This window comes from Conger conger, chromosome 2 (assembly GCF_963514075.1).
Source record: "Conger conger chromosome 2, fConCon1.1, whole genome shotgun sequence".
Classification (NCBI taxonomy): Eukaryota; Metazoa; Chordata; class Actinopteri; order Anguilliformes; family Congridae; genus Conger; species Conger conger.
The window spans coordinates 73,715,945-73,742,187 of record NC_083761.1 but is presented as its reverse complement, the minus strand read 5'-3'; the positions used below and the strand labels follow the sequence as shown (position 1 = coordinate 73,742,187).

The following is a 26,243-nucleotide window of genomic DNA, read 5'->3' as shown; positions in this document are numbered from 1 at the left end:
ACATATTTAAGAGCGCACTAATGCATCGGACCCCCACGCCCCTCACCTGTGCCATCCCGCCCTGCGTGCCCGGCTGGGCCATGCCCCCCAGGCCCGACCCGGGGAACTGGCCGGGGGGGAGGTACTGGTTCTGCAGCTGACCCACGTTGGGCTGGCCCATCCTCGCCGCCCCCATGCCCATCTGAGGAAGAACCCAACACGCATCGCGTTTACATGCCGTTCACCGGGCGACAGCGACCGTCACAGTGACCGTGTGTAGAGCCGCCAGCGAGCGTGTGAAGGAGATGGTCTCCGTGGAGCACTGACCTGGTTGAGAGGACTGCCGAGCTGCAGAGGAGGGGTCGACCGCTGGCCCAGGGACTGCATCCCCATCTGGCTGAACTGGTTCATGCCTACAGACACATCAGCAGGTCAGCACAGTGGACATCTGAAGAGATCTCCTACATCGACACGCAGTCAAACATGACAACACACGTGAGCCCGCTCTGAACACACACCCGCGGGGCTCAGGGGCGTACCTCCGGGGTTCTGCATCCTGTTCACCATCTGATTGGGCACCGGGGGCCGCACCAGGGAGGGGTCCGAGAGGGGGCCGTCTGCAAGAGAACCAGAGGGGTAAGAACTGGAAAACACAGCCCCAACCTGTTCTTCACAAGACTCAAATTTCACCGGCCCGGTTTTCAACACGGACCACACACACCAATGGGTTTTCTTTTTTTGCTCCCACACTACACCAGCTTCGGTATGGTGTAAATAATTCAGTGTGGATGCTTGTGATCAGTACTGACTGCAGGGCAGGGTGTTGGGTAGTGGAGGCTGTCTTTAGTACTCACTGCAGGGTAGGGTGTTGGGTAGTGGAGGCTGTGTGCAGTACTCACTGGAGGACAGGGTGTTGGGTAGTGGAGGCTGTGTGCAGTACTCACTGGAGGGTAGGGTGTTGGGTAGTGGAGGCTGTCTTTAGTACTCACTACAGGGCAGGGTGTTCGGTAGTGGTGGCTGTGTGCAGTACTCACTACAGGGCAGGGTGTTGGGTAGTGGGGGCTGTGTGCAGTACTCACTACAGGGCAGGGTGTTGGGTAGTGGGGGCTGTGTGCAGTACTCACTGGAGGGCAGGGGGTTGGGGGGCGGGGGCTGGCCCAGGTTGGGGGGCCCCTGTGTGAGGGAAGAGGGGGACAGGCCGGGCTGCGTGGACATCATGCCCTGCTTCTGCAGCCGCGTCCGCCGCTTCTCCTCCAGCTCCTTCTGGATCTTGTAGATCTTCTCCGCCAGGAGGTGGTAGTACTCAGCCTGGGGCAGGAGGGAGAGACAGTGAGGGGGGGCGAAGTCTGTACATTCAACATGATAACAAATCATACAAGTAGAGCGATTTAAAAGGGTGCCTAGGGCCTAAAATGTATGTGGAAAAGTGCAACCATAAGTTGGACTGTGAGAAAAGCGGTCCTCACCCTGCTGTTGGCCGACTCGTACATGTCCCCCTCCACCTTGCGGGCGTAGGCCACCAGGTTCTCCATGCGCCGGTCCTTCAGTGCTGCCGGGTCCGGGGTGGGGAAGATGGCTTGCACACTGGAGGCAGACGAAGAGATCAGTCTACATGGAGTCAACGGGTAGGACTGTGGTCACTCAGTTTGAACACCTCATCAAGGAACAGTGACAGTTGTGCCGTTATAATGTATTACAGGTCCGTGCACTTGGTGGTTTCAGTACTGAATGCTGTGTGTACCAGGACGGTTCAGTTCTGATCTGTCAACTAGGAGGTCTCAGTACTGATACTGTGTACACTAGGTGGTTTCAGTACTCAAAGCTTGGTGCATTGGGTAGGGTTAGTCCCAAGCGTGCAGTAGCTGGCCCCAGTACTCGCACCTGTGTGTGAGGTAGCTGGCCCCAGTACACACAGCGGTGTGTGAGGTACCTGGCCCAGTACTCACAGCAGTGTGCGGTAGCTGGCCCCAGTACACACAGTGGCGTGTGGTAGCTGGCCCCAGTACTCACACCTGTGTGTGCGGTAGCCGGCCCCAGTACTCACACCTGTGTGTGCGGTAGCCGGCCCCAGTACACACAGCGGTGCGTGCGGTAGTTGAACCCAGTACTCACAGCTTGTGCACCAGGTGGTTGCGCAGGTCCTGGGTGATGTCCTCGTGCCAGCTCTTCCTCATGCCTGCGCTGGAGGGCGGGGCCGCCGTGGGCAGGGAGCCCAAAGCTGCTACCCCAGCGCTGTCATTCATCAGACTGCACACACACAGGGAGGGAGGAGGGAACGCTCAAATTAACATCGCTGGGCACGGAAGGGCATACACCTGGGTCAAACACACAATCATTCTGGATTCAAGTATTTCTTATTGGCTTTACTTATCTGGTGTGCTGAACCTATGAAATACTCTCGAAAAGTGCAAACCCAGCCTTCTGGGCCTCATGGTTGCCTCTGGGCAAGATCAATGGAGCACAGAAAAGTATTTGGCAAAGCCATTACGTATTTTCACCCAAGTCTGGAATGGCAAATCGGCCAGTTCTCCGTTTTTCTGAAATTTACAGTTTCACCATGACCTCTAATATAATGCAGAACGATTACAGCCACAGCTTCATATTCATATCAGAAACGCCAAACAGACATCCTGCTGGTAAAAACAATTGGTCTGCGCATGCATCATCGTTATGAGGAGGGGCGAGGGACGCACTTCTGCGCGTTGATGCTGGTGTGCAGCATGGCATCCTGCAGCAGGCTCGACTGGCTTTGGGACTGCACCCCGACTCCTCCATTGACGCCCATGGGGCTACCTCCTGCTGGTCCGACAGAAAGAGAAACGGGTCAAGCACTGAATGCATCCGGACCGGCGGTCTCCAACCCTGGTCCCGGAGAGCTACTGGGTGTGCTGGTTTTTGTTTTCACCTTAAAATCAGCACCCTGTTGAGACCCGGGTAACCAGGTGAGGCGAGTTAACGGTGTAATCAAGTGCTCTATTTGATTAATTAAGTGCAGAGTAACAACAAAAACCAGTAGACCCTGTAGCTCTTCAGGACCAGGGTTGGAGACCACTGATCTAGACTCACTGTAAATAAACACCAGTATGTTCCCTCCCACCCCACCACCGTGTAAACCACATACTCATAACGCCTCATACAGACCTGGACCACCACTGCTCTAAATCGGGCCCCAGGCCAATTCCCCAAACACAGGATTCACGTGCAACAAAAGACTTCCCCATAAACCCAAAACTTCACTTCACACAACCTTACGATGCCCCTGCTTCCTTATTGTACTGTACATTACACTTCACTGTAGAGTCAGGGAACGCACCAAGGGTACGATGACCATTAATTGTCCTAATTGTTTCCAAAAAAAATAAGTGTCAGTTAGTTAAAAAAAAAAAAAAAAAGAACAAAAATAAAATAAAAAGGTAATGGCAACAGTGATTGGTGGATAGTTTCTGGCTACTTTGCAGTGATTTCTACAGGGCGCACTGAACTACATCCTGAATGTATCCACCATTTGCGCAGGGCAGCAACGTAGCGCAGGGAAGGAGTAAACGTGTAAGGCCGGGCTGTAGAGTGAACTCCCAAGCAGGGCTGCTGCTGTAGAGCAAGGCTCTTATGGGGAATCGCTGCTGTAAATATCCGGCCTCGCAAATGGATTGTACATGAAAGTAAATGTGACCTGCGTAATGCGCTGTGGATAAGAGCTTCTACGACGGGCCGAAATGTAACGCAGATGTAATCTCGGCAGCCGTTCTTATATCGGCTGCCTAATCAATCAATCACGACCTGCGTCGTTCCTCTGGTTGGCAGCTGGTATTGATGTACTGTTAATGCAAGAGCTCCTCACGGTTTTGTACCATTAACGTGACATTACAGCCATCCTATCCCCATTTTACTACCCCCAAATAATCCCCACATGCATCCTGGAAGCACAGCCAACGTAACATAAGGTACTGGCGAGAACAGGCCATTCAGTCCAGCAGTGCTCGCCTTTGCCTACCACTGAAGTGTACATACTGCTTAGTTTGCCTAAGAGCCAAATAGTATCTCGCGCTGTATCAAGCCTGGTCCTGAAAACCCCCAGAGTTTCTGCCTCCACTACATGTCCTGGCAAGCTATTCCGCCCAGTGACCACACTGTGTGTGAAAAAGATACTTCCTAATATGTGCGGAATCTATCCTTTGTCAATTTAAATTTGTGCCTTCTCGTTCTACTAACCAAACTCACCCTGAATAAATCACCTGTAGTTCACTTTGTTAATAGTTGTTAACAGCATGGTTTCTCTGGTCGGTGCGAATGAGCTCTTACAGGGGGGAGCCCCACAGCGTTTTCCACCAGTACGGTGCCCTCTCACAGCTGTGTTAGCCCCACTGCGCTGTACTCACCACAGCTGTGCTAGCCCCACTGCGCTGTACTCACCACAGCTGTGTTAGCCCCACTGCGCTGTACTCACCATAGCTGTGCTAGCCCCACTGCGCTGTACTCACCCATAGCTGTGTTAGCCCCACTGCGCTGTACTCACCACAGCTGTGCTAGCCCCACTGCGCTGTACTCACCACAGCTGTGTTAGCCCCACTGCGCTGTACTCACCCATAGCTGTGTTAGCCCCACTGCGCTGTACTCACCCATAGCTGTGTTAGCCCCACTGCGCTGTACTCACCACAGCTGTGTTAGCCCCACTGCGCTGTACTCACCCATAGCTGTGTTAGCCCCACTGCGCTGTACTCACCCATAGCTGTGTTAGCCCCACTGCGCTGTACTCACCCATAGCTGTGTTAGCCCCACTGCGCTGTACTCACCACAGCTGTGTTAGCCCCACTGCGCTGTACTCACCCATAGCTGTGTTAGCCCCACTGCGCTGTACTCACCCATAGCTGTGCTAGCCCCACTGCGCTGTACTCACCCATAGCTGTGCTAGCCCCACTGCGCTGTACTCACCCATAGCTGTGTTAGCCCCACTGCGCTGTACTCACCACAGCTGTGTTAGCCCCACTGCGCTGTACTCACCCACAGCTGTGTTAGCCCCACTGCGCTGTACTCACCCATAGCGTTCAGAGGCCTCATGCCCGGCTGGGCCTGCAGGCCCTGGGCAGGCAGCGCAGACTGGGCCGGTTGAGTCTGGACCTGGTTGCCCTGGTAGGTGAGGCCCAGGGCGGCGTAGGCCCGCTCGATGGAGCTGGGGTCGATCTGGCTGGGCGGGTTTAGGCTGGGGGTGCTCGGCTGACCCCCCGGGACGGCCCCTAACGAAGCGCTCAAGCCCACTCCGGCGCTGCCCAGGAGAGCTACGGGGGGGAGGGAGGGGGAGAGAGACTGCGGTTATCACTGCTCCTCAAAACACGCTGTGGAAGAAACACACTCGATGGGCATGGGAGGGCGGCCTGTAGCGTAGTGGTTAAGATAAATGACTGGCATACACAAGGTCGGTGGTTCTAATCCCGGTGTAGCCACAATAAGATCCGCACAGCCGTTGGGCCCTTGAGCAAGGCCCTTAACCCTGCACTTCTCCGGGGAGGATCGTCTCCCGCTTAGTCTCATCAACTGTACGTCGCTCTGGATAAGAGCGTCTGCCAAATGCCAATAATGTCATGTAATGTAGCAGTGAGAGGACGGGTCTTTGAAAGTACATTTCCAACATACAACGCACCGCTATGATTCACAGGCCGAGAACACCATACAAATGCCAAAACACCAACCGGCCGTCAGCACATTAAGAGAAAAAAAAGCCAGTCAAGGTTGAGAGATGCGGCAGAACAGTTAGACCCTGCTAAAAGACATAACACGGCTCCCACTAGAATCAACAACTTTTCAACATGGCTCCCAAGCGAATCAACAACTTTTCAACATGGTTCTCGCATGATTCATACTTGACTAGCATGCATTACTTGCTCTGAAGGTGGAAATGTGAGTGACCAGCACACAATATTGGCGACTGTTCTGCATGCACAGACTTATACTCCAGACTTGGAATTCTGCTCACCAATATCTTGCAGTACAAAGCTAATAGTGTAACCATGTACAAAGCAACGAAAGAGCTTGCCAGGTAACCAAACGTAATCGGCACACTGACACCGGCAGACTCCATATTAGACATTACGTTATTGTACGTATAGAACGGATGGGGCTTCGCGTGCAGCAAAATGGAGGCAGAACTATGCAGCTGTACAGGAGAGAGAAAAACCGCAGCAGTGGATTGACCGCCCACGCTGGTTTGGAAGGACGCCTGTCCTAATGGGGTCCTTCAGAAGTGACAGATGTTACTGCACCGATTGCACAGGGTGACAGTTATGACTGGGCATGTAAAATATGGCTTTGTCGTGTCAAATTTGAAAGTTATGGTCGGGCTAATTACAGCGGGGACACCAAGACGGACTGTCGGGGGCGTGCCAAGCCGGAATTATATTTCTTAAAATGTATTCCCCTCGCGTCTCCTTCAGAGGAAACATTATTTGTTTGGAAATACATGTGGAAGACAAAATTATTGGAAGACATTTTGTGAATTTTTTGTTAGGTTCCAAGCACAATGGGAGATAGACCGAGAGACAGACAGACCGAGAGACAGACAGACCGAGAGAGACACTCACACTGCTGGTTCCTCTTGTCGCCGGCGTTCTTCAGCGGTAGGCAGACGGGGCAGTCGTGCCGGGTGCAGTTCTTCCAGTGAGAGATGATCTGTCGTGAAGAGGCACAGTGCGCCACTGGGGGGGGGGAGGAGAAGGGTCCGTGCGTTAAAATGAGCTCCTCCCAAACTGACCCCTTAGGGGAAAGGACTATAATGAATCCTACCAAAATAAAACACTTCATCAAGATGAGAAAAGATAGTGTAAAAATGAGAAGAGTACATGGAATACTAAAAGAATACTCGTTTTCCTCAATACATAACTGTGAAATACGTGAATCACATATTTCAAGTGTCCACATATATGTATAGGGCGGCCTGTAGCGTAGTGGTTAAGGTAAATGACTGGGACACGCAAGGTCGGTGTAGCCACAATAAGATCCGCTCAGCCGTCGGGCCCTTGAGCAAGGCCCTTAAACCTGTATTACTCCAGGGGAGGATTGTCTCCTGCTTAGTCTAATCAACTGTACGTCGCTCTGGATAAGAGCGTCTGCCAAATGCCAATAATGTAATGTAATGTAGTATATTGCAGTGTATCGCATTTCTGTAAGGGGAGGGAGGCATGTGCAGCACCTCCAGTGAGTAGAGGAGAAACAGGGCAGACTCGCCCAGCTGGGATTAAAAAAGCAGTGCAGAGGTTAATTACACAACCAGGCATGTGTGAGCACACGCACTGGGCAGGGCACGGACAGTGAGCGATGACATCACGGGCAGGCCTGGCTCGCACCCTGGCAGGATCTGCCAGCCTGGCAGTGGGTCATGTGGTTGAGGACGTTCATGGTGCGGCACACACACACGCGCACACACGCGCACGCAAACGCACGCAAACGCACACACGCGCGCGCAGGACTTGCCGGCCTGGCAGTGGGTCATGTGGTTGAGGACGTGCGTCTCACACACTCACACACTCACACACTCACACACTCACACACTCACACACTCACACTGGCAGGACTTGCCGGCCTGGCAGTGGGTCATGTGGTTGAGGACGTTCTTGGTGTGGCACACACTCACACACTCACACACTCACACACTCACACACTCACACACTCACACACTCACACACTCACACACTCACACAGGCAGGACTTGCCAGCCTGGCAGTGGGTCATGTGGTTGAGGACGTTCTTCATGGTGCGGCACACACTCACACACTCACACACTCACACACTCACACACTCACACACTCACACACTCACACACTCACACACTCACACACTCACCCTGGCAGGACTTGCCGGCCTGGCAGTGGGTCATGTGGTTGAGGACGTTCTTCATGGTGCGGCGCACACTCGCACACTCGCACACTCGCACACTCGCACACTCACACACTCACACACTCACACACTCACACACTCACACACTCACACACTCACACACTGGCAGGACTTGCCGGCCTGGCAGTGGGTCATGTGGTTGAGGACGTTCTTCATGGTGCGGCGCACACACACACTCCCACACTCACACACTCACACACTCACACACTCACACACTCACCCTGGCAGGACTTGCCGGCCTGGCAGTGGGTCATGTGGTTGAGGACGTTCTTCATGGTGCGGCACACACTCGCACACTCGCACACTCGCACACTCGCACACTCGCACACTCGCACACTCGCACACTCGCACACTCGCACACTCGCACACTCACACACTCACACACTCACACACTCACACACTCACACACTCACACACTCACCCTGGCAGGACTTGCCGGCCTGGCAGTGGGTCATGTGGTTGAGGACGTTCTTCATGGTGCGGCAGTGGGGCAGGTTGCACTGGCGCACCTCCCCGTTGGCCTGCTCGCGCCGCTGGCACTTGTGCGCGTGGAGCAGGAGGACCAGCTGCTGCTGGATCAGCTTGCGCTTCTCCGGGTCGGCTGTAGGGGGCGCCGCCGACGCGGCCGCAGAAGCCGCGGAGGCAGAGCCCAGGCCGCCCTGGGGGCTGGACACCATTCCTCCCGCCCCTCCTGGTCCCGCTACGCCCGGCACCACCGCAGAGGCCTGCGGAGAGGCCTGGGACAAGGAAGAGATACCGGGAGATTAGCTACTGGGCAAGGCGGAGGAGTCAAAAAAAAAGCGTCGGATACAATGGTCACAATGTACGTGTGAAGACAGAGGACGAACACGTGGCAGTTCGAACTATAAACGGTCAAACCGGAAGTCAACATGCACAGTATCCAAAAGTGGTACGGAAGTAGAACAGAAAGGGGAGAGGCCACTCGACCCTCACCTTTAGGGGCATGAAGCTCAGGCTTTTTATCACCATGGGATAAGATTTTGATTGAGTTTTGATATTCGCCAATCACAAATTTTGCTACAATAAAACCCCATGTTCAAATGTAGCCAGAGAGCAAACCTGTATTGACATTACATTAACATGAAGTTAGCAGTGTTGGTACAGAGCAAACAGCCGTAATAGTACTGACATTATTCAAAACGACTGATTTCTTTGCACACCGAATCGATTGTGTCGAATCGTTGCCCTTTTGAACCGATACACTGATCCGGCTGGATGCGTATCCCCCCCCGCCTTGGACTCACCATGTTGGCCATGCCCTGCATGGGCTGGGTCTTCTTGTCCATGTTGAACTGGGCCAGATTGTTCGGAAGACCTGCCTTGTTCTGGAGCTGCGGGCCCAGCCCAGCACCCCCCAGACCCTGGCCTGCTGACTGGGCAAAGGGGACCCCATAGGGACCCGCATTACCCATCATACCCATCTGGAAGGAAGGGGGGGGGGAAATGAGGATGTAAGAACCAGCTATTCACATGGAATACGTAAGTCTTTAATTTACACCAATTACAGAGACCAGCTGGCTAGCTACTGTAGGTAGCCAAAACATTGGGGTTTTTGTTCCCTCAAATTCTTCTGGTTTCCAATCCTCTCTCAATCTCTGACGGCTTCAATGGGCAAAGGAGCACACTAGACCAGTTTTGGAGTCAAATGCTTGCAGATTAGGCAAGAAATGTGTTGACCATGACCACACCAAGAGCAGCTGCAGATGGCTGATTAGATGGCATGTGATTTGCCGTGTCAGACAGTGGGCAGAATTTGTGTTGACTGGTCGTCTTTCTGTGTTGACTGGTCCTGACTGGTCTGTCATAATGCAGCACACTCTTCACTGTGCCCAGACAAATTCTAATGGAAAATGCGCTAACACTGCATCCCAGGCATTTTACATGCAGAACTGAAGTCACAATTATGAATAACAAATATATAAAAATAAACATTTCCTGTTCATCAGTGTGGCACCATCATTTATTAATGTTCAAGTATATAGGTACATGTAGCCTAGTGGCCTGGGACCCGCAAGGTCGGTGGTTCAATCCCTGGTGTGGCCACAATTAGATCCGCGCAGCTCTTGGGCCCTTCAGCAAGCCCCTTAACCCTGCATTGTTCCAGGGGGATTGTGCCCTGCTTAGTCTAAAATGAACTGTAAGTTGCTTTGGCTAAAATAAACATATTTTCAAGACTTCACTTTTGAGATAGTGCTAATGAACCACAAATATGAAATTCAGTACTCTTGCCAGTCCAAGACTACAGTTCCTGAATTTGTCAGCACACCAAAGAGTAATGTTTACCAAATGCAGCATGGGATAAATATGGAGGCTAAAAAGCAGAGGCAACAGTATACAGGACCTGTTAATCTGATGGTGACCAACAATACCTATGCAGTAGACCCTCCTCCCCCGCACAGCCCCAGAATTGGGGTGAAAAAATATTAAATTAAAACAGTTACCCCCCCCCGGCATTGGCCCTGATTATAAGGTGTGAAATTCAGGCTCCCTGCATCTGGGGCGGCCTGTAGCGTAGTGGGTAAGGTAAATCACTGGGACACGCAAGGTCGGTGGTTCTAATCCCGGTGTAGCCACAATAAGATCGGCACAGCCGTTGGGCCCTTGAGCAAGGCCCTTAACCCTGCATTGCTCCAGGGGAGGATTGTCTCCTGCTTAGTCTAATCAACTGTACGTCGCTCTGGATAAGAGCGTCTGCCAAATGCCAATAATGTAATCTGGTGGGACGAGAAGCTGAATGTTTTACACCCCATTTCATTACCCGACTGATGGCAAATTACATCGCCAAATATGCCTGAACATAACACGGAAAGGTTCATTCGACATTTCCACACTTGAATCAAGTTGTGCAATTTCTAAAAATGTGTAAATGGTAGTAAAAATGACTGCAATTAGCACAAAATGTACATATTCGCTTTTAATTGGCAATTTGCTAAACATGTTTATTTGAATATCCATTTGCACTGCATTGCAAATTTCAGATTTAATTTGGCTCACTTTTTGGTCAATGTCTAAATGAGCATAAAATGCTGTCCAAACAGTCACCAAATGCCATTGTTCATTCTTTGTGAACATCAATATAATTTCATAATATAGCAGATGAAGAGCTCAATCGGTGCATAGGGGATTGTTTTCCTCCTTAATTTCAAATTTTCACAGAGCCTGTCGCCCCTATTACTTAACTTACCAATCGACCTCAAGAGTCTGAACACAGCCAGTTTTGAGAATTAATCCACTGCTCTGTGGGATTGTGTGATGTAACTAAGGACACTTGCTCAAGAGAGACAGCAGAAAAGTATTTTCCCAGGTTATACAACTCGTGAGAAAAGAAGGTGCGCAAAGGACGCTCCCCTGTCTCGGTCATATTTGCGAATGCGGGCTTCCAAAGAAACAATTTCCAAATAAAACTTTTGGTGAAAGAGCAAGCGTATCCAGACAGGTCAGGTGCCACTAAACGCTGATGAGACAAGCTGCCAAGCACCAGCGTATCCGTGTCAACAGCAGGGCTGCCAGACTGAAGAAATACCTGATCCACTGACTGGCAGGTGTTTTGACTAAGTATCGGTTAGTGGGAATTTAAAAACGCGTACTTTTTCCGTATTTATTTGGATCAATTCCATTGAGGCACTGATATCGTCTCTTTGTTTTGGAGCAGTCTGTTTGATGACGTTTGTTTGAACAGTGATTGCGTGACAAAAAAAATCTTGCTCGCACAAGAGCGTTTCGACTAAACAATCAACTAAAAGTAATTCAGCCCTAATCTACAGTTACTCAATGTAGATCATAGCATGGCGTGGATATGGTTTTAGGGTTCCTATTATCTACACTCAGTGAGCACATTATTAGCTATTTATTAGGCTATGTTTTTAGACGTATTGGTCTTTGATGAGTTGTGTGTTCAGAGATGCTCTTATGCACACCACTGTTGTAATGTTTTTGGTTTTTCACACCACTCTCTGCAAACTCTCGAACCTGTTCTGCATGGAAATGTCTGAAGATCAGTTTTTCAGATACTCAAACCACCCTGTCTGGCACCAAAAATCATTCCACGGTCACTTAAACGAACAGAATGGGGGGGGGGGGGTGATCCAAGTGAACAATAACTGAAGCTCCTCACCCGTATCTGCATGATTGTATGCTGCCACATAATTGGCCGATTAGATAATCGCATGAATAAGTACAGGTGTTCCTTGAGCGAGTGTACTGAATGGCTACTGAATGTACGCAAAAGCCATAACATTCCCGATCACTTTCCTCATTTAAGGATGATTTCGGCTCAAACAGAAACAGTGACAATACAGACAGACACCGCAAATGCTACAGCTCTTGGAAGACGTGTGCCGCAAAAGTCCACCCAGGCGCTGGGATAAAACCGCATTGTAACAGAATATCCGGACTGCAGTTTAACGCTCCCATGGCAAATATTACTTTCCGGGGCAACAAAATGCAGTGTTCGAGAACCATCCGTGCCTTTTTAGTTAATCTCGGGAGCATTAAACGCGCAGTTGATCAGATGCCAGTGGCCTCACAAACAGAAGGCCTTCTGCAGGGAATACAGAAATGGAAAAATAAATAAATCCAATTATATTACCAAAACTCAAGAGGACCCAGGTAATTTAGTCAATGTGAGAAGTGGAGGATAACAAAGATCATCAAGAGCTCGCAATCTGATCACAAACACCTCCACAGGGAGAATACCACTATTTACCTACCAGCGAACCACTTGTCTGCATCATCGAAGGTGAGGATATGAAATTAGACATTTGCCCTCATTCAGTACAAGTGTACACAAAGTGTACTGGGCTTTAAGAGCGGGAGCGGTAAGTGCGGGAGTGTTATGGAGTGGTAAGTGCGGGAGCGGTAAGTGCGGGAGTGTTATGGAGTGGTAACTGCGGGAGTGGTAAGAGCGGGAGTGTTATGGAGTGGTAACTGCGGGAGCGGTAAGTGCGGGACCGGTAAGTGCGGGACCGGTAAGTGCGGGAGTGGTGTGGAGTGGTAAGTGCGGGAGCGGTAAGTGCGGGAGTGGTGTGGAGCGGTGTGTGCGGGAGCAGTAAGTGCGGGAGCTGTAAGTGCGGGAGCTGTGCGGAGCCGTGCCGCTCACAGGTACCTTGTTCAGTGCTCCAGGCTGCTGTCCCCGCAGTGGTGTCTGGGCCCCAGCTCCCTGCTGCTGCAGAGAGTCCGCCAGCAGGTTGCTGTTGCTCCCCATCCCCGGGCTCGAGTAGCCCATCCTGGGGGAGCCGTTCATCACCTGCCCCACCATCATGCCCTGCTGCTGGGGCGTGGGCGCCTGCTGCGGCCCGTTGCCCTTCTGCGCCCCCATCATGCCCCTGTTCATGCCGCCCACCATGCCCCCCTGCTGCTGCATCATGCCCTGCTGCTGGGGGGAGAGGTGCTGCTGCGGCCCCATTCCTGGGGGGCCCGGGGAGGACTTCATGTTGGCCAGCAGGCCCATGGGGCCCCCGCCCGGGCTGCCGGCCATGCCTTGCTGGCCGGGGGGCGGAGGGGCCCCGGCCCTCAGGAGCTCGGAGAGCTGCTTGTGTTTGGCGGCCGCGTCCTGGCTCCCGCCGCCCAGGCTGGTGTGCAGCTGCACCAGGTCCCCGCCGTTGGCCAGTCCCAGGTCCGTGGAGCTGATGAGCTCATCCGGGAGGTCGTGCTCCAGGTCGAACAGTGAGCCGAAATCTTAGGGGTGAGGGAGAGAAAAGGGGGGGGGGGGGTCAGATGAATGAACAGCATGTCGAAAACTGAGGGGAGTGGAGAGAAGAGTCGCACAGATACAGCGGCCCATCTCGACAGCAGCACGGAGGACAGGTCTCTACCCTGCGCTCATTTTAGAAACGCCCATTTACTCCTGAAAATTAACATGGCAACCGGCAAAAATGATTCAGGTTCACATCTACTAATTGGGACTCATTGGCGAGCGTCTACATTTTTCTACTTGGGGGCGGCGCATGTACCCCTTGGAAATAATGATAGCATAGGGCCGTGAGGGGGCTGTTATGTTCACCGGAGGGGAGAGAGAGAAACGAGACCTAAAACTTAACGGAGCGTCGCAGGGCGCTGAACAGCAGCACACAGGCTCGCAGGGCACACGGTTATCACACCCTTATCAGAGCTGATTCGGGCTGCACTGATAGGCAGATAGCACAAGGCAAATGAGCCATCGGCTACTGGCTGATGGCAGTATATTTCAGACATTACAGAGCAATTCACAACTCCTAGACAAACCACAATTCACACAGACAAATTGCACTTCAAGGACAACTCAACCCATAGAACTAGTGGACGGGGAAGCAAATCCCATGCAAATTGAGCCTGAGCTATCTTGCAGCAGTGCCACACAGTAGCAGGAAACCTGAAAAGCAATTCTTTGAAATACATTTCCAAGTGTTTGAAACCAAATTAGCACACATAAGCTTGTGTGCCAATGCATGTGCACAAATACACATTTGCAAACATTGAAAAAACAGGCAAACGTCATCTTATGAAAATATTCAATGTACGTAGCCTATACTGTTATTTTTCTGCTTTTAATACCGGATTTCATTATTGAATTAATGTTACATTAACGGCATTATCCAGAGCGACGTACTGTTGATTAGGCTAAGCAGGAGACAACACTCCCCTGGAGCAATGCAGGGTTAAGGGCCTTCCGGAAGAGCCCAACGGCTCCGCGGATCTTATTGCGGCTACACCGGGGACTGAACCACCGACCTTGTGGGTCCCAGACATGTACCTTAACCACTACGCCACAGGCCGCCTCATTATCAGGTGCCAGTGCCAGTGGACCCTCGTCATTCCATTCTTGGAATATTTCCCACCTTTTATTTCCCATTTTCCACACTGCCAGCCACACCACACTAACGGACAGCTAGCACCAACTGGAGAGGTGCACCACGCCCATCATAACTGGTGGGTAACGGGATTAACCAACATGCATTATAACCCGTAAATGTTCAGGCAATCTTCCACGTCATTTTCTGAGCAAGACGTTCCTCCAATTCGCCAAGTTCGTAAGACTTTGTAAGATTTACAAAAAACTTCTGCCACGGCCGTAGTGTCTAGGGGCGACATTAGCACAGGAGGTAAGAACAGTAGTCGGAGGGTTGCCGGTTCAATCCCACCTTGGGTGTGTCGAAGTGTCGAGTACCAAGACATCTAACCCCAAATTGTTCCCGACGAGCCGGTTGGTGCCTTGCATGGGAGCCAATCACCGTTGGTTTGAGAGTGTGACTGTGTATGAATGGGTGAATCGGAAGCAACAATTGTACAGTGCTTTGGATAAAGGCGCTATACAAATGCCAGCCATTTACCATTTTTCCATTTTGTGTGAACAAAAGGAGAAACATTTCAAGATAAAGTACGGAAAAGGTCACAATATTCTTATGCAAGACCTTCGTTTCCCCACACAATTTCTTTAATACTTTTTACGGACTCTGCCCTCTCGACAATTCCTGCACAAATATGAGACATTGCGCATTGAAGTTATTGGAGCTGCATTGTGAGATTCTGGGAGGGAAATCTGAACATTTATTTTTGGAAAGGAATAAACCTTGCTGCTGCCAATGACATGGCTAAGAACAGAGTTACAAAATTGTCATCATTGCCTCACACATTGCTTGAGAGCCATGCAATACTCCCTGGTAAACATCTGTGTCAGGTGCTGCCAGTTTTTTTACCCAATGTAGCAAGCTCACCACGACACATCAAAGACAGAAAGCTAGTTAACTTGAGCAGTAGAATTATTTTTGTTGCATTTTACCAAAAACAACTGCACAGGTAAGCATTGATTTTTCAGCTGATAAACAATGCTTCCGCGGTTAGCCAGACAGGCTGAAGATGTTACCATAAGTTATCTTAAAGCCATCCACTCTTCAACTGTGTTGTGTACTTTACATCGCTGCAAAAAGTATTATTCAGCAAAATGTCATGTCAGGACTCATGAGGGGACAGACTACACGGCAGACCTGTCTCTGAATGGGGGAAAACCACGACCCGACCCGGATAATTGAACCCAGCAACGTTGCAGGTACCACGTGTGAAAGGGGTCTTGGACACACCTTAATACTAGAGGGAAAAAAAACCAATCACAGTTGGTCAGTGACAAGGTCTGGGCTTGAGCCTGCGACGCCCGGACTAAAGAGCCCGGTCTGTTCTCGTGGCGAGCGCCTTTTACGATCAACGGGGGGGAATCTGCGCGGAACCACATTAACGAAAGGTTAGGCCGGCTGAACAGGGAGATTACACTGCGAGGCGTTAAAACGCAACAAATGGTCTTCGCACCAATCTTCCATAAACACAGGAAAAAGAAGGGCGAGATTAATTCCTTAAGCAGGGAACAAAAAAAGGAGCGCGTATAATGGCGGAACCCCTCAGGACACGCCGACTGTTCAAAGCCATTATGAAAATGAAGGAGGTTAAGCACAAAGGGGCACCATTTTCTCAATGAACGAGAAGAGCAGCGCCCTCCCGTCCTCCATTTCCTGCCAGCGTCGGTCGCGCACAGCGTTTGCTTCGGGGAAAACCGCATTCAAATCGGCCAGCGGCGCTCCGGGGAACGCCGTTTAAGCCGACTCTGTCCGCGGAGCGCGCCGGAGAGGGCCGGAACAAGCCGGGCGTGGCCCCGGGGGGCGAGAACGCGGCCGGCGCGGCCCCGGCACACCAACGAGCGTTCACCGTCCGGTCCTACGATCGGCCCCACCGGCACAACGCAACATGGACGGTGCAGGGAGTTCCCTACACCCGTGTCAGTGACGAGAGTGGATCTGCGCCAGGGATCGGCGATTCACGGCGCTGAAGGGGCTGAGGACTGCCGGTTATCCACCCCTCCCTTTTACCTGGGAGTCAGGTGAGAAGACGGTCAGTAATACAGTTATCTGGGAGAAAACAAAAGCAGAGCAGGATTTAGACTTGAGGGCTGTAGCTGATGATCCCTGGTCTGCACACTGCTGAGTACAGGAATGCGCAGGTTATAATTTGGAATGTCCCGGTACAAATGTCCACATCCTACCGATCGACGTGGTTTTATACTTGTTATTCAGCACTAAACGGACATATTCATAGGGCAGCGATTCCTATTCCGGAAGAACCAGCAGACCCTGTGGCCAGGGCCAGGAATGGAGAGCACCCCATACTGAAGCCAGTCTTACCGTCCGGAAGCTGACCTGAGCTGGCTAAATCATATTCCACGGCTGCCTGAGGCAATATGTGATGCAGGCAAACGCTCACCCCAGAGAAACCTACACCACCCCTGCACCGGGGAAGGAAGCCTGCTGCCCTGACCAGTGGTAGTCACAAGGTGAACTTCTCTGAGCCGATTGTGTCCTGTTGGCAATAATCACACCTGTGTCTGGCACCTATTCCCCTGAAGGTCCTGCCCCCAGTATCACCAAGTCACTCCCTTGCCATCTATCCTTCCTTAATGACCTGTCCCCTGCCCAAAAGATCCAAAAAGGGCCTTTTGCAACCATTCTTCTTGGCGGTGTGTGTAAAAAGGTAGTTTGGGTGAGACTAGAAAGTTAATAAACATTTGAAATTATTCGTTTGCCTATATGTATCGATTCATACTTGCACCAAAATGCATCAAAAACTACAGCAGACAATACCTCAGATGACACAAATACTGCAACAGATACAGTTCTCATCTGGCAACTGAATGATACGAAATTAATATAACAGATTAATAATCAATCAGTATGCTGTTTCGCATCCGCTAATGGGGCTGCTAATAATGAATAATTAATAATGAATTGCGTATTTTTCTGTATGACATGGAATTATGGTTCCATCTGCGATGAAGGGAATGGACAAAGTGAAAGAAACAATGATGAATCAAGATAAATAGGCCAAAAAAAGAAATAAAAACCAACATAGTAGCCTTTAATAATTGAAGAGAGAGAGAAAAGACAGCTAGTTTAGTTCAGAGTTATTCATTTTTGATTGTTATGATGCAATTCTATTGAATCATTTGAAAGCGGAGAGGAGCGGAGGGGGTGTCGGCAAAAAGGTTGAGAACTACTGGTGTAGACCACAACACAACGTAGCAAAATAATGACTTAAATGTGCCATGTCACGTCAAAATGTTGCGCCACTGAATTCAGTAATTGCGCCACCAGTTGGTCTGGAGCCCTGCAGAAGGTATTCACTTGAAGGCCGCAGGCTTCTTCGAAATGTCTCCCGAGCGCATTTGACTAGCCGCCCCTGATAATGCCGCAGTGCCGGAAACAGAAACGAGGACCTGAAAGGCCGTGAGAAGCGCAATTTCATCAACATTGCGTCAAGAGACGAGCAACTTCCCGAAACGCGGCCGGCGTTATCGGTCACACGGGGCAGCAGCGCCGGCCGCAGACCCAGCGTAAGCACGGAACGGGAAGGGTGCAGCACCTGGGGTCATTCCAGGCCGTCCCATCAGCGGGTTAGTGCTCTGGAATGTGCAGTGTCCCTCCACCACACAGAGGGACAGCCACAGTGGCTTCATCCCTTCTTGATTTAAGGCTGTTTGGGAATAGGAAGATGATCTGCTCAGCCTTCTGGAAGTAGAAATCTTGATATTTTCCCGTGCTGACGGTCACAAAATAACAATTAGAGTACCAGCCTGAGAGAGTGAGAACTTAATAATGACAGAGCAACCTGATCAATGCTAAACTAATCTGTACAGTCGCCGTCAGACATACAAACATGGGTCAACCGTACACACACACCACAGCAGTCCTTTAACCCCTTCCCCGCCAATTATTTTGGAAAAACCCTGTCATTTTCAGACAATTTAATTTAAAATATTTAATTTAGTATTTTTTATGCTGATTATGAAAAATAACTTGCATTTCATTTTTTTTTCCCATTTTTGTGCTGAAAAAGGCTCACTGACATGTTGATTCACCCTGTGTTTATAGTCCTTAAATTCGGGTTTCAAAACATACAGTTGACAGCCCGACACTCTGTACCAAAACATTGTACACCTGCACAATAACTAAAGCCCATTGGTTCAAAATTGGTTCTAATTGCCACAGCCAATGGCGTTTCAACGTCAACGCGTTTACAGAGAAGGGGGAGGGATAAAACAGTGTTTGTTGCTGCAATTCGTGTCCATTTAGAAGTCCGAAATGACCTATTGCACCTTTAACGGAGAGCCTCTCCGACGGAGGACACAGGAGCCGCCGTGTCCGCACCCCGAGAAGCTGAACGCAGGGTGCGCGATCAAAGAACGCACACCGGCGGACCAACAGGACATTCCACACCTCACAGCTTCCCCAACCCGCTGCTCTAGGGCCTCCACCCCCACAGAGAGAACCTGCCCTTTTATAAAAAAAAGAGGGAGGGAGCTCACTGGCCCGAGACTAGTTCTCCACACAGCGCTGGTGCTGAAATGGACCATGTGCTCTCTGGCGCAAAGAATTTTCATGTGGTATGCGACATTGGCTCAAGCGGTAAGAGCAGTGGTTGGGTTGCCCGGTTCTATCCCGCCCTGGGTGCATCGACGTGTCCCCGAGCAAGACACGTAACCCGCAAATGCTCCCGACACGCTGGTTGGTGCCTTGCACGGCAGCCAAACACCGTCGGGTGTCCAAGAGGGCATGTGAATGGGTGAATGAGAAACAGCAATTGTACAGCGCTTTGGATAAAGGCGCAATATAAATGCCAGCCGTTTACCATTTACACAGAACAGGAACGATCGGCCACCATGCTCAGATGAAAGCCAGCTCACAGGCCTTCCCCACGCTCTACAGCAGCAGGTATGCAGAGCCGTACGGGGGCTAATCTTGAACATTAAATAAATAAATGTAAAAGTGTTTTTTTTTTTTTTTTTTTTTAATCAGTTTTACTTGGTGCAGTAATGAGTTAACTCACTAATCCTGCTTTGTGAAACCGGGCCGTGATCATTCCGTTCACTGCCAAGAGCACAGATCAGCAATTCAGGGTCCTGCTGGTTTTCCACCCTCCCTTTGCCTGGGAGGAAGGTGTGAAGACAGTCTGGCCAATCAGTAGCGCCGATTACACGGGAGAAACGAAAAGCAGGGCCGGATTCGAGGGCCGGAGTCGATGACCCCTGGCCGAGTACGTGAAAAGGGGAGGGCAGAAAGAAAAAAGATGATGCGGCAGAAGAAACCAGGAGGCGAATTTCGGCGGAAAAACTTTAATCGTGGGCTAAAGCTGAAGGTCACATACCTTCGAAAGTAAAGCATCCAACCGGCCACTTGCAAAAACGCACTTCTGCAGATGTGGAATTCAAAATATGGAAACGCAGTGGGGATTAAATGCTCTTATTCCGTGAAGTCCAAACCGAGTCCAACGGTCTTCTGATGGCACTTTGCAAGATTGAGCTTCTTGGGACAAATTACTGCTAGATGCTAGATCAAAACATGTCCCCCCCCAAAAAAAATATAAAACATTTTACAAGACTGAATGCACCAAACCAAGGACGCCATGTTCTACAAATTGGCAAAAATTAGTTGTGCTGTATAAACCACTACAACCCCAGGCACTGGAAATCTGTGAAAGCACGCTGCTACAGCGCAAAAAAAGTTCCCTTTGTCACACTCCAGTATGAAAACTGCCATCCGTTTTTATTCATCTGAAATACGATCATCATCTTTCACCATAAGCTTTTGCTTAACCTTCCCTCCTTGAATGCATGCTGATTCCAAGGAATGGTGCCCGTTATGCTACAGAAACGGCAACATGGACCGCTGCAACTCCATCACCAGACCGCAGGGATGCACACGCTCACATTTGGTTCGCACACACACACAAAAAAGAAAAAAAAAGAAAAAAAAAAACTTTTATACCTAGCTATACTTCAGAAATAGTCACTCAGCCACAACTTTGTGCTTTTTTCGTTTGACATGTAACTTAATGGTTAAATTGCCCAATTCTATGATGTCATACAACTCCGAAAATAAGGAAGACAAACAGCACAGCACATCCATTTAACCCCAAAAACCCAGCAGGTTCCTTGGCAGAGGTGAGATTTGGTGAGTGCAGCGTATGGCTGAAGCACCATTCAGTCAAAATGGCAAGTGCGTAAGAAAAACCAGTTAGAGGACCTGCTATTTAGGAGAAATATGGATTTAGTGTTGAAGGTAGTGATGGGAAAACGAGGTGGATAAAAGGTCTGTGTCTAATTACTGAATTGCAAGTGTGCCTTTTTACATTACATTACATCCTGTGGCCTTATGCCACAGGAGACACAACCAACCATGATAGCACACTTACGTCGACATCACCCTGGTGGGTGGACATGCGCATATCTGGACAGTGGTGCTTTACCTTTTGAGACAAAACATAACCCTTTAAGGTGTGACATCACAGATATGCCACTGGAATATTCTGAACTCAAAATTCTAATGCCCGATTCTAATAACGAATTCTAATGATTCTAATAACGATCAGTACAGATAATCTGAAGCAATGGAGTTCTAGAACAGACTTAGAATTTTGAAAAAACATTCCAAAAACACTCTTTAAAGGGCTGCAACCATGTTCTATTCATTCTGACAGTAAAATACAGCATTTTAATTTTCTGTGGAAAAACTCTCATTCTTTAATCCGAGATTCAAATTGATGACTGCACTTGTCATATAATGTGGCCATTATTTTTCATTTTTTAAAACTGGCTCCTACTTTTGAAAGAAAACATGGGAGAAACTTGTTTGAGCTTTTAGTTATATTTTGGTACATTTTTGGCAATGGAATTTTTCTTTAATTTACCAAAAAGTACAGTACGGTACCACAACAGTGACACCAAAACCATGAACTAAACTGAGTTTTGTGAACCACTGCACCCTAACAGACAGATGAGCAAAACCATCTCAGCCATTTTACTTAATATTTGAAAATTAAAGGAAGATTAACAAAAATATATGGTTTTAAGTGGAGATCAAAAATGTTATTGTTATATCACGTACACAACAGAAATAAATAACATCCCTGCAGGCTCGGATTAAAAACCTTCGCTAGTCTACATAAAGCAAGCAATAAATACTCAATTTGACCTGCAAAAATTTAAGTGCCATTTCATAAAAAATAAAAATGATGTCTGAAAAAATTACAATTGCAAGGGGCACAAAAACCCCAGCAAAACTCACAGAAACTTCAGACGCGACAAGTGATTTTGTTCTACTCGTATACATTTGACTGCGAGACAATATGAACCAGATATGTTGAACAAGGCACTATTGATGTGATTTAACATGTGGATTTCAGTGTAGACAAGCAAAGGATTAACACTTTGCAAACAGTCAATCTCAGAACTGCACCTTTCTTTTAGCCAAATTTGCAACAGCCAAGTTTAAGCAAGCTGACACTATTCCAGAGCAAGCTGGCCAAAGACCACAAATGTCATTCAAAGTCTTTCAGCAACATGCTTTCTACCTGCACCATATCACACCTGATTAACTAAAATTGTGATGCATTTTTTATCTAGCTATATAGTAGAGACTATACCAAGTGGACATCTCCACTATCAAAGCAATCAAGTAACAAATATCATATTCTTAATATAGTTGTGACATGCTTCATTCCTGGCCACAACATTAATCACGTGGTTATGAGATTATCCAAATATTACCATCATTACTTGAGGGATTATTGCCTTTTGGTCCTGAAGTTCAGTGTCCACTGCATCTCCTCTGCAGTCCAACATATTTTAGGAATTCAATATTAACGGACTGGGGAACTTTTGACAATGACAAGCACGTGACAAGAAAATAAGCAACTTAATGTGGGGGATATTCTTTCCGATCTAACCATGAATTGAATAGGACATGTAATGCAGTCCCCATAACAGAAACAGGCTTTCGCAGTTCTTGCTCGCGATTTATTGCACAACCATTATTAAAGAGGGAAGAGGGTCGCACGCAATGGCTAGTGTATTCAAGTTAAATATGAGGAACAGTTGGAAACTCAACAAGCAGAAACCATAACACGTTATCAAGCCAGATACAACTTCAGACTGACAAAATATAAATCACAACATTTCCCTTAATTGACGAAGCATGAAAGTCTGTCTTCAGACTTTGAATGACTTCAGCAATGAGCTCTACTGGTCCATGAACAAAGTTAGTCAAATTATTTTTAAGGCTCGACGAAAGATAAGTTTGTGCATTTTAGTAGGGGATCAAAATATGAAACACTTTGTGACGCGAGTACTACTGCTACAATCCAATGAGTGGGAACAATGGGAACGGGATACAATGAAAAAATGTCCGAAACACTTAGCGAGCAAGCTAACCAACTCATTTGCTAACTTCATACACTGTGATGAACAGCCTCCGAACAAATATTATCAAACTTGAAATCCACGATCAAGACACTGTGACATTTTACGTTTCTGCGTCTAAACAGCTGATCAAGTCAACTTGTCAGCAAACTAGCCAGTTGACGTTAACAACTACATTTAAATTTTAGAGTGTGCCGCAATCTAGCAAGCCTGAGCTAAGGCCAACAGAAAAACTAACAATGGCAATGCTGAACATAGCTAGCTCGCTAGCCAAGATGGGCCTGTTACAGCTGAGCATTGCTTGCTATCGAGCTAACTAGCTAGCTAACTAACTGTGGCTAACGCTGGCCCACAAGCCACCAAGCAAATATTTAATTTTTTTATAGTCTCAGTTTTAAGTAAAACAAATGACAAAACAGCAAATTTGTAGCGAGCAAAAAAATACCAGTAAGCTATGTAACAAACTAAAACATACATGTATATGATGCATTTCCCCAAGTTTTAGGGTACAAGTTCTCGCCATCTTTAACATTCAACAATATAGTTAGCCAACTAACGTTAGCAAGCAAGTTAAACATTATAATTTATTCTTCAGCAGTATTCAAATATTTTCAAGCAGTCAACTGAAAGGCATTGCATTACTACAGTCATACTAAGTTCCCGTTATTAGCTAGATGGTCAGACTAGTTGGCCACCTTAGCTACATTACCGAGCTAGCTAGTCAGCGTTCTCGACTCAACGTTACTGAAATTATTGCCTTTGTCAGCCTCATCTACACCACGAAATCCCATCTACATTTATACCAAATGTACTGTCGTATTGTTGTTTCTTTGAGAAAATGGCATTTAATTGTAACATTCTTGAAATATATATATAACCATCCAACAGATGAAACCGAAAACGAAAAAAAAAAAAATCTCTCGGAGTCAGCGTTCAGGTAACTTGGCTAGGCTAGCTGGCTAGCTAGCTAGCAAGCTAGTCCTGTGAAGTCCCACAAGCAAGCTGGCTACCGCAAACGATAAAGGCAATTACCCGCACGAGTCTTCCCCTTCAAAGACGAGAATATATACAAACACTGGACTTTTAAACATAAAAATTGACACAGAAGCCCAAATAAGTGATTTAAAAGGTGGATATTTACCGTTTCCATCACTGGCGGAGACAGAAAGTGCCGGAGAGGAGAGTTTAGGCCTCTTGGCTGAAGGCGGGCCAGAGTCCAGAACGTTCTCGGCCATATTTTTACGAATTAAAAATATAGCTATATCCACGAAAGACGGACTTCTTCCCTTTGAGTCCTGACGGAATTTTCTATTTTTCCTTCCCTTTGAATGGTTGACTTTTCCCCCTCCTTTTTGACACGAAGGGGGGGAAAGTCTCGTACACAAAACACTCTCCTTTCCTGGGTTCTCCTCTCGTTTTCAGCTTCGGCGTATCAACCCCCCCTCCCCTGTCGGATTTTTTGTTCTTTATAGATTTCTGCGAGCGGAGGAGGAGGGAGGGGGGACGCAGCGAGAGAAGAGAACCGTGCAGGCCTTTGACTAACTCACGTAGCCTCTTCGGAGACCGAGAAACTGTCCCAAGACCTGTCCTCCATTATTGTATCCGTCTTTTCCGCCATCCTCGGCGGCGAAATCTAGGGTTGGGAGCAAGATTGGGGGAATCGTCTGAGCGCGGCTGAAGCTGTAATTGCAACTCAGAAATGCACCCCTGCAACTGCTTTTAGGAGATCGCTTCATACAACGTTTAAGACGAACTCCAGAAGGAATACGACTTCAAGTTGGACCGGCTTTACATTACAATAATTGCAGTTTGATCCCATTACCAAATACCGGCTTCACAAAATAATCACATCAGATGACTCCTCAAAGGGGTTAACTAGTGTTTTTAAACAATGTCACTTCTTCTCACATGACATTCGTGTTTCTAGTGATATCTTTTTTATGAATTGTCTGCATGCACATGACGTCTTAGTGGAGACCTATGGGGAAAAAACGTCAACCAAACAAATTTTTGTCATTTAAAAACTTATCAGAACGTTTAACCTATAAATAGCTAGATTATATCCTATATCTGCCAGTGCAGTAGGCTGCTGTTTGTGATGTATTTGTATAAATAGCCTATACCACAAAAGAAACCACTTGCTTTATGTTGTTGTTTCTTTCTATTCTTTAATAGAAAATGTTCATCAGGAGCAGTCCAGCTGACCGTTGGTGAAAACATGTGGAGTCACCCTTGATTTACTGTGCCAGTGTCAATGACTGGTGTAAGTAAGACAATGTTAAGAGTACTTTAATTGTTACTAATGCTTAGCCAGCCTATCTGACGTGCAAACGGAACCAATTTAGGCTACATGGGTTACTTGCATAGCCTTCACGACTCATTTATGCAATTAATTTGACCTGTCAGCTACTTCTTCAAATACATTTATTTGAATTTGGATTTTGTATCCTCTGCATGTAGCCTACTGTCGATCGGTGAAAAATGAATTAAAAATACTTGCACAAATCTGGAACCATGTTTGATTTCTGAATGCAACCTCATCCCTCGGCTTCTCCACAAAAGCGATCTGCTCCATTTAAAAATAGTCTATAGGATATGTTCAATAGCCTATAGTCTTTTATTTTTGTTAGTCTTAGCGTAATTGCTTGTATCACGTATCTTATTGCTGTAGCCTATCAAATATAGCTGATTAAACATAGCTAACGCATTGGTGACAGGCGCGTGGTAACTAGCTGAATGATTGCAAATGTTGCAAAAAGTCTCTTATCTTTTCCTCTGACACCACATAAAATATACCAAGGTGTTTGGCACAGGAAACGTCGATGTCGATTAGCACAAATCTGATGAGCGAGGGGGGTCGCTCGCTACAAATGGGCGATCTAGAAGTGGCAAGCTCGGGTCCAGAAAATTAGCTACAACCCCATAACAAGTAGACTATTTCTGGTTCCTCATCCTTCCGTTGAGTCTGTGAAGTATACTCTTTTGCGTTCATCCGTTTATTTTTCTTTCTTCGTTTTAATATTTCCCCATTTGTTATTTTGTCCCTCTCCCAGACCATTAATCAATGGCGATTTCACATTTCCGCCCGTTGTCATTTTTGTATTTTCAAACAATTTGGCTGGGTTATTGTTATTTCTCTCTCAAGTGT

The 26,243-nt window shown here is 48.1% G+C and overlaps 1 protein-coding gene across 1 annotated transcript in view; it reads right to left on the bottom strand.

The window, feature by feature from the left end:
- Window positions 1-25,196, bottom strand: part of LOC133116466 (histone acetyltransferase p300-like) — a 43,733-nt gene extending 18,537 nt beyond the window's left edge. Inside the window, exons 1-13 of the mRNA XM_061226048.1 lie at window positions 24,237-25,196; window positions 12,989-13,560; window positions 9,129-9,305; window positions 8,285-8,600; window positions 6,552-6,665; window positions 5,013-5,252; window positions 2,673-2,775; window positions 2,092-2,226; window positions 1,446-1,563; window positions 1,104-1,287; window positions 519-596; window positions 307-392; window positions 47-181 (exon numbers count right to left, since the gene is read on the bottom strand). Of these exons, the coding sequence (XP_061082032.1) occupies window positions 47-181; window positions 307-392; window positions 519-596; window positions 1,104-1,287; window positions 1,446-1,563; window positions 2,092-2,226; window positions 2,673-2,775; window positions 5,013-5,252; window positions 6,552-6,665; window positions 8,285-8,600; window positions 9,129-9,305; window positions 12,989-13,560; window positions 24,237-24,330 (2,352 nt within the window). The 5' untranslated portion in view covers window positions 24,331-25,196. The remainder of the gene's footprint in view (window positions 1-46; window positions 182-306; window positions 393-518; window positions 597-1,103; window positions 1,288-1,445; window positions 1,564-2,091; window positions 2,227-2,672; window positions 2,776-5,012; window positions 5,253-6,551; window positions 6,666-8,284; window positions 8,601-9,128; window positions 9,306-12,988; window positions 13,561-24,236) is intronic.
- Between the last annotated feature and the right edge of the window lie 1,047 nt (window positions 25,197-26,243).